General features: G+C 32.2%; 1 protein-coding gene across 1 annotated transcript; it reads right to left on the reverse strand.

The window, feature by feature from the left end:
• Positions 1-1467: 1467 nt before the first annotated feature.
• Positions 1468-9488, reverse strand: LOC139526595 (protein TANC2-like). Its single transcript, XM_071321755.1, has 2 exons — positions 8408-9488; positions 1468-5180 (listed from the first exon to the last, which is right to left on the reverse strand). Exons 1-2 carry the CDS (start codon positions 8478-8480, stop codon positions 1468-1470), a joined length of 3786 nt encoding a protein of 1261 aa, XP_071177856.1. The 5' UTR covers positions 8481-9488.
• Positions 9489-15153: the final 5665 nt, after the last annotated feature.

Consider the following 15153-nt stretch of genomic DNA (forward strand, 5'->3'; position numbering starts at 1 on the left):
TGTTGATGCACATGTAATTATCGAGCGACAATTGTTTAACATATCTACAACTATATCAGCTTATTAAAGGCAACAATTGTATACCGCTGTTTAATGACCATAATTCGATTAACAAAAGACAAATCCATGTAACAAACTAAATCCAAGGGAAACATATGAACTATAAAAGGAAAATAACAACGGAACAATAGAAACACAAAACTACAACAAAAGCAAACGCCAATAGAAATAGAAACAGAAAGGACTGTAGATAACAACTGTCATATTCATGACTTGGTATATGAATTACACTTTATAGACTCTTTGGAAGCAGAAACTTTCATTTAAGGAAATCATTACAGGAAACACAATGTGTGATAGATTTTAAGAATCCCTTTATCATTTCAAGAAAAACATTATGCTGCAATAATAAGTGTGAAATGTTATTGTCCTTTTCAACTAAATCAAAGTTTCTTGTTGTGCATCATTTTCAACGGAATAATTTTCTATATAAAATATAATCATGTAGGTCTTTTCGGAAGGTCTGGAACATTTTCGAAATATTTAAAAACCCATCTCGTGACAATTCTTCATAGAAAGCTCGAGCTATTGTTTTTAAATCAACACCATTTGTTTTTACCTTGTCAACACAACTGTCTATCCACAAGGAATGAATGTCACTTCTTACAGAAAGTAATTCCAAATATCTGTACTGGTCCTCAAATAACCCAAAAAATGACAGTGACTCAAAATAATTTGGTCGAATACTGCGGCTTTTAAATAAACTCTGAAAAATTGGTATTTTATCGTTTTCTCCAAATGCAACTATTTTCCTTAGGCGTCTCTCAAAGTATCTTAACAATTGTTTATCATTTTTCATAACTATTAGCAAAATTGATACTTTGTCCGAACAAGTTATGTCAAACTGTTTTAAACATGATTTAAAGTTCTGTAAATAAGTTTTGGATTCGCCTTTCAGTAGATGGTTCATATTCACTGATAGTATCCTATAATGCCTTGACATTTGCGAGAGGTACGGATTTTTTAGGACAACGTACTGTTCATCGTTTTCTGAACATCTTTTATAAACAAGTCTGAACACTTGTATATATTTATAACTGTAATGCAATCTACATGACCAATGAAATCGCTTACGGATCTTATAGTTGTCAACGATATTATAAAGTAACAAACTTTCAACTTCCGGTGACGGTAGAACCATTTGCACCCCAAAACTGTCCATCCATTCTGTTACATGATCTTGATTATATATATGTGCCAGGAAATATGGGGTTATGTTATTAGAATCTCGACAGGTCAAAATACTGATTCCAAATAGTTGTTTACATGTCTTCAGAAATTGAAGAAAACCTTTCGACGCTGCAAGATGAATTAATCCTAACTTTTCTTTGCGTGATGGACACACATAGTTCCTTAGCATTGCCAATTGTGTGTTTAATAGTTTAGATAGAACATTCAAAATGTAGCCTAATGTGTCTTCAATAGTTTAGATAGAACATTCAAAATGTAGCCTAATGTGTCTTCAAAATCCACGGTGCCGTTCTCTTGATCTTGTCTCAAATAATCTTGCGTTACATTATCATTTGCCAAAATATATTGCCGAATATAGACACGTGTACTGTTATGGTAGTATAAAGGGACGAAACTGTATTCTGAAACAGGAGTTCTAACAATGGCTAAATACAACAAATTGTCACCATTTCTTGACAAGACCGTAACATTCATACCTTTTTCTATAAGGTACTGAACAGCTACCATATTTCCACCCATTGCAGCCCTTTGCAGTACATTGTAACCTTCATTATCAACACAAATATCAAGGTTTCTAGCTGAAAAATTATCGAAGGAGCTAAGAAAGTTTTTATCAGAATACCACCAGAATTTTCCTCGGTCATTTTGTATAATTTTATGCACTGGACTTACTTTCTCATTACACTGCATTGCATTTTTACAATTAAGTACGATTTCAGCAATATATGGGCCATCGAATTCGGCAATTGAGATATGTATTTCCGGAATCATCAAAAGTGCGTTCTGAAATTCGTCTTCTGCATACACTTTCAAAATAAGTAAGGGATACAGTCGTCTCTTGTGCATTGATACTATAAGATAATTTATTATATTCCAATGATTAAGTAACTTTTCTTTCTTTAGATATACGGTCAATATATGAAAGAATGTTTCATGAGGTGTCATAATTTTATGTAATTTTGTTTCGCAAGTGGTATAGAAAATTGAGGAAATTTTACAGTTTATCGGTAGTTTAAATGGTTCAAACCTCTCTCGATTAGGCATAGAAGTAAAAAGCTCATCCACTGGCGTTTGTCCAAAAATATCTTTCTGATAAAGAAGATTTTGTATTTTCTCCTGTGATAACTTACTATTTAATATCATATTTAATGAAAAATAGTTCCCGTTTTTCGCTGAATAGTGTAGAAAGTTCCTCCCGTATATATCGATATTCAAAAGATTATGCTTTGACTCTAAAGCTACATGAAAAATAGTGGAAAAATCTCCTCGAATATTCATACCACATTTATTGTAGTCAAGGTCATAATTGTATGTTAAGAGTGAACCATATTGAAGAATGCTTAGGCCATTGTTGTCTTTCACGTCAGGAATAGTGAGTTTATATTTTGTATCGAACATCATAAATTCTTTCAGAGTTAATGATTTACATAATGCAGCAGAATGAAATGGTGTGGAACCATTTTTAGATCGGGCTGTAAAATTCAAATTTAGTTCGATCGCAATAAATATGAACATATAATTGCTGTGACAAAATGCATAATGTAACGGCGTTGATTCGTCATCGTCTTTTTCTTCCCAGTTTACCAGAACATTCGATTTAAGTAGAAAAAGCATTTCAAAATTCCAATGCACTACTAATAAATGCATTATTGAGATGCCATCCGCGCAGCTTTCTCGTGATAAACGCTTTTGTTCTGAACTACCCACACGGTACATATCGTGCTCATTTGAGTACACCTTATTTCTACATTTTGTCGTTAAATCAAATTTAAATTTGAGCAAATGTCTAAATATATTCGTTTGATTATATTGCACTGCAGTCATTATAGGTGTTTTTCCATCATAAGCAGTACAATTCAATGTGTTTGTGTTTTCAGCTAATAATAATTCTACTACTTTGGTATGACCATTCCTTACTGCGGCATTTAATGCAGTATCACATGTTATCAAATACCAGTCGTCATAAAAACTGTAATTTTCTTCTATGGTTAGATTTGCATAAACCACTACGATTGTATGATCTTGCTGCCTTCTATTATGTGAGTTTGGAATCCAGTTAAAAGTACCATTACAAACTAAACATATATCCTTCACACCATACTGAAGCAACAGTTTTATTATATTTGAATGTCCATTTTCAGCTGCATGATGCAATGAAAGTAAACTTGCCAACGATTTTTCTTTAAGAAGCATATATTCTGCAATGTCAGTGTGCCCGTTTTCGGCCGCTAATTCAAATGCAGTAAGATCCATATCATTTCTTATCAACATTAATTCGAAATAATGTTCAGTCAACATTTGCACAATTCGAATATGTCCATTTTGACTTGCAATATGGAGTATGGTATACCCACAGAAATGAATATATTTGCATTTATGTACTATATCTATCACAAACATGGGGTTCATCTTATAAGAAAAATATACCTTGGAATATGGATCAGCTCCATTATCTAACAAGCACCGCAGTGCATGCTCATTCCCATGGGATGCAGCTATAAAAGCGGCTGACATATTTCTTTCGTCTTTATCATTTATATGCTTCATATTGGTCATTTTCAACAAGAGATTTGTAGTTGTATATGAATTGAAATCCCTTACAACTTGTTGCAAATAAAATGTTAGTTTTGTGCCACTTAACATGTGTTTGGCATAGTTGTCTATTAACACATTCTTCCATTCGTCATTTCCGGACATTGCTACATGATAAACAATGTCAACTGTATCAGATTCAGAAATATTAGGTGATTTAAAAAAATATGCACCAAATAATGTGTGTCCATTTTCCTTATTTACATAAAATCGTAAGTGTTTTCTCGACTTACACGTAAGAAAATCAGCAATAGATTTGTGTAAAAAGGATAAGTTTCCATCACTAAAAATGAGAAAATGTCCAAGTTCATTTCCAATCACGCGTTCTGTCTTTCTTCTGTTTGCTGGTGAAATGTTTGCAACTTCAAAAATTTGTTCCTCTGTCATAGGCTTAGTCATTGTACACAAAACCTCAAATATTGGCATTAATTCCTCAAATAATCTAGGTTCAATATCAAACGCTCTTTCCAAATTCATCTGATAAATGTTTTCCAAAGAAGATGGAATATTTTTGAAGTCGTAGTTTCCAGATTTGTTACAAGATTGCAAATAAAGTTTAACATGGAGGAAATTTCCTCTAGAAATCTTTGTGAGGAGATTCATTTGTTGATGTGTAAGACGAATATTTTTTCTAATGTATTCGGTAACGTCATTTTCATTTTCGTTTCTAAAACTGCTTAATTCAATACCATTTAAACCTTTGAATTTGCTCAAAACCTGTTCAATATTTCTTGAAGTAAGTATAAACTTGACATTTTGAGGAAAATTGTCTATTTGTTTAAAAAGCAATTGTAAAATATTGTTTTTGTCAGCACTATCGCATTCATCTAAGGCATCAATTACAATTAAGAACTGGTAGTTTTTCCATTTATTTTGCAATGGATTGAGGATTGCTTTTTCCAAACACGGTATTGGGTCCTCTGAACATCTTAATCCAAACAATATATCACTTGCAGTATCATCGGACAGAATTGAATTTCCCAACTCGGGATATCTGTCAACAATTGCACTAGCAATATTACGAATAAAATGTCCTGCATTTGTGGACCGAATTGAGTCATATCTGCAGAAATGATATGCTAAAACATCCTTTCGAATACCATACCAATCTGAGGACTTATCGGCACAAACCATATTTGAAACTATCGATGATTTTCCATAACCCATTTCAGCTGTAAGAATAATACCTTTTTCAGATGTCGCAAGTTCTTCATAAATTTTACCAAATAACCACTTCCTGCTGACTGTACTCTGGTTGTGTAGATTTTCAACGTAAAAGTTAAAATCAACTAAACTATCAATATTCCAATCATTTTTGAATTGCATGCTTAAACACCCTGAAATTAAGAAACGGTTGAATATGACATTAAATTTCCATGCAAAAAGAAAGCACATTTATATTTCATTTCGTTTGAAATAAGGTTTTTGTTTTCGTTTGCTATTTTTAGTAATTATATATAGATGGGAAATAGAATAACAAGTTATGATACTGGTTCTGCAGCAGTACGTACTATTAATAAAGTTTGATGGTATGTGTTTAAAGATGTACTTAGGTGAGGTTAGGTAAAAATTAAGAAATTAAGAAATTAAAATTGATACTATAAGCTGGTAGAGCATCAATTAAGAATCAAGATAAGCTAAAAATAATGATAGGTCATGAACCTCCTTTTTGAGATATTTGAGATTTAAAATATGGCGGGAAAGGGCTGACTCGGACTTTTACCTTGTATTTGGATTGGTTCATTTGGGTCTCAAAACAAAAGAAAGAAAATCAAGAATCTTCTAAAATTTTGTTACATGATCTTTCATGAGCTATTAAGTCTTATATGAAAAAATAAATGGGTGTTATGGGGCAAAATATTTATATGTATTGTAAGGAAAAACACCAAGGAGTCCGAACATTTGACACAAATTCCAAAACCTCACCTAAGTACATCCTTAAGGCACGAGGACTGGTGGGTTCTTATGGTTCTATATAGAGTTTGGCATTTAAATGTATAAGAATCGAAGGTGCTCGCAGATACGTTGAATCAAAGTTGGTGACATTTGTATATAAACAGTTAATGCTATGTATATTACAGGTATTTATATGTTGTTTGAATCGAAGAAATTTGTACAATAAAGGCAAATGAAATATTATATCGCAAGATAAAAAAAATGTTACTGCAAGCAACTAATCCTATTTCTGTGTTTGTCTTGTGTATACCCTATTGATTTTAGAATAGAAGTACTGTAAATTCGGATGAACAGCGCTAAGGAGAATTTAAATATATTTCATTTCGTTTGAAAGCGGATTTTTACACGGGAGTATTTAAAAATGATTTAATGAATTTAAAACATACGTTGCCTAGAAATAAATCAAATAAACTGGATACTTTTTATTTTCATTTTTAACATTTCATAATTTCATAGTTTTACATAAAAAATGTCTGTCCCAAGTCAGGAAGATGACAGTGGTTATCCATTCGATTGATGTATATGAGCGTTTGCTTTTTGACATCTGAGACCGGTATTTTTATGTTTTACTTTTTACGTCCCAGTCCGAATCAAAGATGATGAAACCCTTTTGCTATTTTTAAGTAAGGGTTCCAAATTGAACTTGTTATTTCAATCATACAACCAAAATGAAATGATTAATGAATAATGCATAATTTAGTGATTCTATTTTGATTTTTTTTTCTATTAAAATCGCTACTGTTTATGTAGACTGTTTACTTGTTATCATTTTCATACGCCAAAAGTGCTGTCGTTGTCTTATAATGGGCACGAAATAGATGATAAAATCATATGACATGTAAATTCGGTGATAACAAACATATTAAGACTGAACATTATTCAATATATTCACCTTGAATGACGCTATTTAACAGAAAAACTAAATTATATACTACCTCAATCGTTTAATTCACAGCGCTATTTCTCAGAAAGCAAACATAAGCGTTTTGATTCTTTTCAGAAGAACTATTCCATTTGACAAATGAATGGTAGAAGTATAGGATATGGTTAAAATTAAATGTTCATACCTTCTTTCCATTGTACAAAAGAGGGACGAAAGATACCAGAGGGATACTCTAACTCATAAATCGAAAATAAACTAAAAACTCCATGGCTAAAAATGAAAAGGACAAACAGACAAACAATAGTACACATGACACAACATAGAAAACTAAAGAATAAACAACACGAACCCCACCAAAAACTAGGGGGTGCTCTGAGGTGCTCCGGTAGGGTAAGCAGATCCTGCTCCACATGTGGCATCCGCCGTGTTGCTTATGAGATAATAAATCCGGTAAAAAGCATTTGTAATCATGTAACCTAAAGTTTCAAAATTATTTAGAGAAACATCAAATAAAAGATGGTGCTTTACATATTATCTCGGAAATGTTTTTGATATACGAACTTTATCACTAACGAGTGTCGTAACAGTTGTATCAGTAGTAGTCAGATAAGAATAAAGACATGTGCGCGAACATCTACTGTATTTAGATTACTTAAGAAATTTGATAAGTCCCTTGAATTATTTTCATGAACTAAAACTTAGTGGGCCCTCTGATGCTAATAAGCAAATTAAAGTTAGGTAGTTGTTTAAATATGCTATAAGGAAAAATAATAAATGAGATTACTGCAATTGAGACCATATGAATTACATGTATAAGCTATGTCGAAAGGAGATTTACACAGACAATCGTAATTCATGACGTTAAAGCCTATAATATAGACTCTTTACAGAAATTTCTTTTACCTAGTATTATTGCTTTTGCAATCTATCTAGTACTTTTTTCAGAACAGAATTATGGCCTGTATGATATTAATAATAAAGTTGAAATTCAAGGATACAATAAAACGACAGCTTGGGACAGTTCTTAAGTAAACATAATTCGTAAAAGTATTTTTTATAGTAATGTGAAATCAGTTATCTTGTATTGAATTGAATAGAAAAAATTGTTTTAAGTCGGGTTCCATGAACATTACAAACATAAGCTTTTGTCGACTAATTTCACGATTTCCTTCACTATTTTATTTTTAATCTAATATTGCGTACACCCACATCTGTATGTGCAACCTCCACATCGTGCAAGGCTTTGTCATACTTTATAAATACGAAATACAACCTTCAAAATTGCGAAATGCTAATAAACGAATATGTTATCAGTGTATACTTGATGCTTCGAGTTTTCAGAAATTTTCTATTTGACGAGATCAAGAAGTTTATTTTTTCAATCTGAAGTTATAACAAACGCCATAGTAGTTACGCAGTATTATATTATTAAATACAGACTTCGCCAGGAACCCTCACAGCCAAGCCTTATAATGCCAAAGGACAAAATTCAACATATCATAAAAACCTACATTTGAAGGGTGCAACAGATAAGCCCGTCAAACACCAACTTTAACTAACGGTTAACCGTTTAATCGGTCGAACGATTATTCGAGTAACCGGTTAGGTAAAACTGTATGATTTGACAACTCTAATTTAAACCAGTTTCAATAAAATATGAATGACGCATACACTATTCTCATATTGACTTCCACATTTTCTACATTATCAACTCCTCCTACGTACCTTTAGGACTCTCTTTTACTGGTGGATTGGAAACATACCAATAAGATAAACATATGAAAAAATACACTGGCATGAACAGCAGCTTCCATGTTTTTGGTGACGGGCGAAGACAAGAAAAATGTTTTTTATTCTTATTTAGAAGACCTGTCACTTGTTGTAGTCTTTCCTCCAATTTAGCTTCTAAATATATGATATTTCGATCAATGCTACCATTATGAATTTCATTACGGATGTCAATAAGTGCAAGACGTCCTTCTTGTGTTTGGAGAATATTATTGGGTAATCCTGGACATAGCCGAAGAGTCTCGATGCAATGCAAAGCATTCTTTCCACTTTTCGTGCAATTTATTTCTGGTATCTTCAAAAATCGTACGAAACGTCGAGGCAAATATTCTTATCTTGTTCGTGTAGCTCAGCAGAATAGTTATGTGCACAATACGAATTACGAATTCGCAACATTTCGTCTATTGTTTGGCTATTAATGTTAAATAATGTCGCATTTCTGATTAAAGACAATAAAGCACCAAAGTCCTTCAACACACCTCGTCGAAATGGATACAAGTCTCTAACAAAAACTGTACCCATTTCTTCAAACGACTGTGAAAAGTCAATACTGTCAATTTTATTCCATTTAATGTGATCCCAGTGCGTAGTGAATCTATTCAGGGGGTGTAACTCTAATTTCCAGTGTTTACAAGTATCGCACCATCTGGAGAAAATTTTACCAAACTTTCTACTACAGTTCAATTGACAACGTCCCAGTGTGCATTTCTGTTTAATTTCCATCTGCTTATTTCGAAGTTTATCGGTTACAAAATCTTGTAAGCCATTTACAATATATCGCAAACCAAGAAGAACTGATACGTAATTGTCAAGGTTGTCCTTATTAACGATGTCTCTTGTGACTGCCATTCTTAATGTTATTCAGCATACAATAACACGAATCAATTCGTGTATAAAGATCTTCCGACCATATCAAGAGTTACTGTAGAAAGACAAATCGACTGGTATCAATATCAAAGACCCGGTCTTACGTGCACACAGTATTGATCTTGTATTTGTGTAATTTAAAAACTCGTATAAAATTGGTATAAATAGAGCACAAACCGTATGTATGTATAAATTTAAACAACATAAGTTATATTTAGAATCCGTCAAAAAACCTGCAGTATTTCAGCAGTATTTTATTTTTCGATTCGATTCCTATTACAAAAGAGTTGATAACATCTAAGTGATCGACACTGAGTACATGTCCCTGTTTACGTCAGAGTCTTACTCATTTCAATATCATAAACACTTGAAATAATTGACAACAGGTGCTAGCTTTGCACGTCTGTAGATTTTATTTATAGTTTTTTATTTAAGGAATGTTTCCTATTACATGTATTAGCTAATCAATATTTCATGGAAGAAACTAATTTTTGATAGAGTGAAATGAAGTCTAATTCAACCAATCAAAATGCATATCTTTAACATATGCCTATTTATCAATTATAAAGGAACAAACTTAGATTTTCACAAAAAAAGAGACCGTGACATGTATAACTTGTATTACTACTGTTTGGAATAATTGTAATTGAACTGTAATATAACTGTATTGATTAAAAAAATTAATGTAACTGATATTTTCAATACTTCCTTTAACTAAATTATGTGCTTGAGAACAGAGCAAAATTGATATTATTTTCCCCCGTTATTGTCAGTTATTATTTTTATCAAGGATTTGTATAGTCCTACTATACAAATCCTTGGTTTGATATATGCACTTTATTTTTAGAATACTAGTTTCACATTTCTTTTTAATGATCCTTCTAACAAATGTATAACGCGTTGGTACAATCCGCCCCTTTAAAAGACATACGAGTATATAATCATATGATCCTGCATATATACATTCTACATTAAAAAAAAAGGCTCACGCTGAATTTGATTACAGTTCAGACATAGTCTAACGATCTCATAAATGCTCTTAAACGACTTTACTGTTTTGGTGACTAAAAGCGTTATTCAAATGAAAAGTTCTTCCTTTTTTAAAATAAATTATCAAACCAGATATGTATGGGGAAATCTGTCCTTTTAAGAAAGATGCATTTCTTTTTTACCGAATAGCAAAACATGACATTGTTATTTGGCTTTGTTTTCAGATTATCATCGGATCAGAGCTACAATGACCGTACATGATACAATCGCTAATATTATGGTCGACATCACGAAAGAGTTGACTGTTATTCAATATTCGTTTTACATTGTTTTACAGATGATATCGGATATGTTCCTTATGTTGTAACTACGATACTCTTCCCTTTTCACGATCTGACCTACCGAATAAGGCAATAATTTACCGGCTTTGTAACAACATGAGCAACACGACGGTTTTTGGTGGGGTCCTTGTTGTTTTTGTACTCTTACTTATAACATTTTGTTAAGTAAATTGATGTGACTGTCGTACAAGTGAGAGGTTTAGCGTTTTACTGAAACCGTGTTCAATCCACCATTTGCTACATTTGAAAATGCCTGTACCAAGTCAGGAATATGACAGTTATTGACCATTCGTTTGTTGTCTATTCGTTTGATGTGTTTGATCATTTGATTTTGCCATTTGATTAGTAACTTTCCGTTTTGAATTTTTCTCGGAGTTCATTGTTTTTGTGATTTTACTTTTTGTTATACTTAAGTTTGCTAAATGGGTTTTAGAAAGGATTTTAACTCTTTATTTCGCAATTTTTTATATCCTAAACAATAAAATATGTTAAGTTTAATTTTCCCGATTGTTAAAGGTAGCACAATACGAAGGTTTTATACCTCCAATTCCCCAGTTTTAAAATGCTGTAACTTTCTTTATAATGCTTGAAAATTTATAAAAGTGGTATGTATCTATGGATAGGTAACAGATTACTCTTTCAAATTAATGCAATGTTACTATTATACAACAATTATGTAATCAATTTAAATGATAATCGTGTCGACAAAATTTTACAAGAAATTTCCACTTTCAATTGGAATTATAGTTTCCTCGTGGATCCCCCGAGAGGATTGCTTTTATGATATTTTGTTCCTAGAGTCATTATCTACAAAAAGGTGTCTCAGATTTTGGATAGAATGTATAGATCAAATTTATCACCTTATCATATATTATCTACTTTTAAGTGGTGAGGATGTTTACACAAATTACAGATTTTTATGAGAGAATGGAAAACGATAGCGACAATTTGAGACACTTTGTTGTAGCTCCTGTTGTGTTAATTAATATAACGTTAAAATTTCTTGTGTAGCTATAAAGATAAAAGAGCTAAATTCATTCAAGTGAACTGCCCAAGATTTTGCCATTAATTGCATATTAATTGATTACATAATGATTGCATAACAATAATATTGTATTCATTTAAAAGATCAATCTTTTATCTATCTATCTATACCTCTTTTGTTGATTGATATGCATTTTTAAGGTTGGAGAGTGGAAGTAAAAAAATCTTTTTATTCTGCTACCTTAAATGTAACATGAACAATTACAATGAAAGCTTTCTTATTAAATATTTTCATCCTTTGAAAACGTAGTGAAATTTGACCTGGTCTACTGGGTAAAGGCTACCTTATTGTAATTCCTAAAAAATGGTTTCGAACAGGCAGTCATGCGATTTTCTTTATAGGACAAACGGACGCAATAGCTAAAAATGAATAAATTTTCTAAACTAAATTATGTTCAAGATGGTTAAATAGTAGTTTCAAAATAGAACAACTCGAATATCCACAAGATTTTTATCAATGGACAATATGATCATTGACAGTACTTTTTGCAGTTGTATAACAAGAAAAAATTACCTAGATATCCCGAAACATCCGGTAGCAATGGTACTGTTCCATTCTGAAATAATACATGATATTGTCTTATTTTCAAGATCAAATCATTAGGGAACGCAATTTGGTCTACAGCAACAGTATTTTTTATCAAAAATGTTCTTAACAGATCAAAAAAGAATTATAATGTAATTTTCAGTCTTATCCACTGCAGAAATAACATAGTCCGGACAATTGGCTTGCAGTCAAGACCTGTTCGCGGTCTTTGTTCAGCCTGTTCATTAGTTGTTACCTTGATGTACTTCAGATCAAATGTTAAATGCGTCTTCAAATGACCATCGATACACTAGATCTTTTATTTCATACGTAGACCCTGTTAGAATGTAGTTAGACCTAAATCTAGAATTTGACAATGTAGGTCGGATTAGAGCAAAACTTCACGACAAACGGGATGGCTTGAATAGATAACTTAAGCTGTTTTTGGCAAACCGTTTTGGAACTTTTGGTGTTCAATGCTCTTCAACTTCGTACTTTATTTTTGCCTTTTAAACATTTTTTGATTTGAGCGTTACTGATGAGCCAAACGCGCGTCTGGCGTAAATATAAAGTTTTAATCCTGGCATCTATGATGAGTTTATTTGAGTGTCCGAATTATGAACTTTTCGTTTCTATGAAAATATGAAGCAGATTTCATTGTATCAGTGGTTTCGTTATTCAAAATCTGATAGGATAAATGATGTTTAACATAATCACGAAACTGAATTATTTAGTGAAAGAATCACTTGTACGTATGTTGTATGTAGGCAGAACGTGAAGTTAAGAGACAATGAGAGCGTCTTTATGAAGATCCTGAATGAAATTTGCTTGTTATGAATACAGGATTAATTCAGTATGAAAAGGAACACAGTTGGTTACTATGGGAATGATGCCCGTCAAACAATGCTTTATAAACACTGATGTGTCACAGTTGTTGGGGAATTATTTTCTATACTAATGAATAAGGAAACATTATACTTTTATTGGTGTTTTTTTAGTCTGATAATGATACGGGCCCCTGTCTACATTATAAAATAAACATTACAAGAATGTGTCCAAAGAACACTGATGCCCCACTCGCACTATCATTTTCCATGTTCAATGGACCTTGAAATTGGGTAAAAAATCTAATTTGGAATTAAAATCAGAAAGAACATACCATAGGGAACATTTGTACTAAGTTTCAAGTTAATTGGACTTCAGCTTCATCAAAAACTTCCTTGACCAAAAAATCTAACCTGAAGCGGGACAGACGGACAGAGGAACTGACGAACGGACAGACGGACAGAGGAACTGACGAACGAACAGACGAATGAATGAACAGACGAATGAATGAACAGACGCACAGACCATAAAACATAATGCCCCTCTGCTTATAGAATTACAAGTTTTCCACTGAGTGATCATGGAAATTGTTGACCTTTCATGCATATGGTAGATTATATTCCCAAGGAAACATTTACTGGCATTGAAAAAATATCAACATAGAAACAATGACGAATAAGTAGGAGGAGCCAATTAATCTCTCTGGAAGTGAGATGTGCCCATGATTATGCATCTGCACACCTACCAACAATGGTTCTCCTTAAACTGATCTCATCATAGACTAATACATGTTAAGTGTGCAAAAGTTTCAGTCAATAGATCATGATTGATAGGAAGTGGCCACATTAACACCCATGAAAATGAGATGTGTCAATGCTAATTAACTGCAAACCAAATATCATTGACATACAACCAGTGATTCCCCATAAACAGATTCAATCACATAGTTAAACATCGTTAATGCAATTGATTGAAACAGCATACCTGCACAAATGTAAGTCTCACTTAATTACACTCCACCAAGGTAAGTCAAATACCTAAAACATTTCATACTCAAGAAAACAGATGGTGTTATTTAATGGCAACATAACATATGACAAATATTTGTATACAACTCTAACGACTTTCAGACCCAAATATTGATGAACATTCACGTGGTTATTCATATCACTTAAACTGACCGTTTGAGCTTCAAATCACTTGTCATATTTTAGATGAAGAATTAACTTGTTACAACAATTAGATATATGCATTACCAGTAGGACATATAAATATTTGAAAAAGTTCAACTACGATATTATTGGCAGAATCTATAAAGAATCCAAATAGCAAATGTTATTGCAATGTAGTAAACTGTTACTAAGGAAGATATTTTAACTTTATTTGTTTTACCACATCACTAGAGTTTTAAAAAAAACAGTCAATTCCTTATGGATGTTGACATGTTAACCCTTATAACAAATCCTCATACAAAGAAAGATATATATGCTGAACTAAAAAAGATTAGAACAAATTACCAGAACAAATAGCACCACTACTGAGGGCTTCAATGAAAAATTCACCAGAGATTTCTCCTGGATACTTACCAATACCTACATGCCAATTTTATATCTTGTTTTTATCTTAAACCAAAAAATGAAAATTTGAAATTAATATGAAATAAGTAGTACATACACTGAAATGTCTCACCTTCTTTGTTCACCATTTATATCATATTGATAGTCCTCAATATAAAGCTTTACTACAACTGTCACATAAACTTAACATGATCCAATAAAATGAGGTCGAGGTCAGATAAATTAAACTGGAAAAACATGTTCCCCTTACCGTCATTCCATTAAACGAATATGCTTTCAATATGTTTGACCTGTTGCACAACTTAGAAACAAACTTCACCCGGAAAACTTAAAATTGATGACTGAACCATGAAAATAAGGCCAATGTCAGAGGAATCCTGCCAGACATTTATGTACTCCTTACAATCATTACATGCTTTTAATATAGTTGACCTATTGCATATATAGTATCAAAGAAGCAAACTTACCCATTAAAACTTAACATTAACCAATTATCCATAAAAAAGAGTTCAA

The sequence above is a fragment of the Mytilus edulis genome, chromosome 6, assembly GCF_963676685.1.
Source record: "Mytilus edulis chromosome 6, xbMytEdul2.2, whole genome shotgun sequence".
NCBI classification, from domain to species: Eukaryota; Metazoa; Mollusca; class Bivalvia; order Mytilida; family Mytilidae; genus Mytilus; species Mytilus edulis.

What these genes read in the sequence shown, in the direction of transcription:
- LOC139526595 (XM_071321755.1), bottom strand. Translation starts at nt 8,480, where the DNA reads ATGCCAGTGTATTTTTTCATATGTTTATCTTATTGGTATGTTTCCAAT. An exon ending in AGTAAAAGAGAGTCCTAAAG is followed by an intron (nt 5,181 to 8,407) that starts GTACGTAGGAGG and finishes TCTTAATTTCAG; the next exon opens with GGTGTTTAAGCATGCAATTC.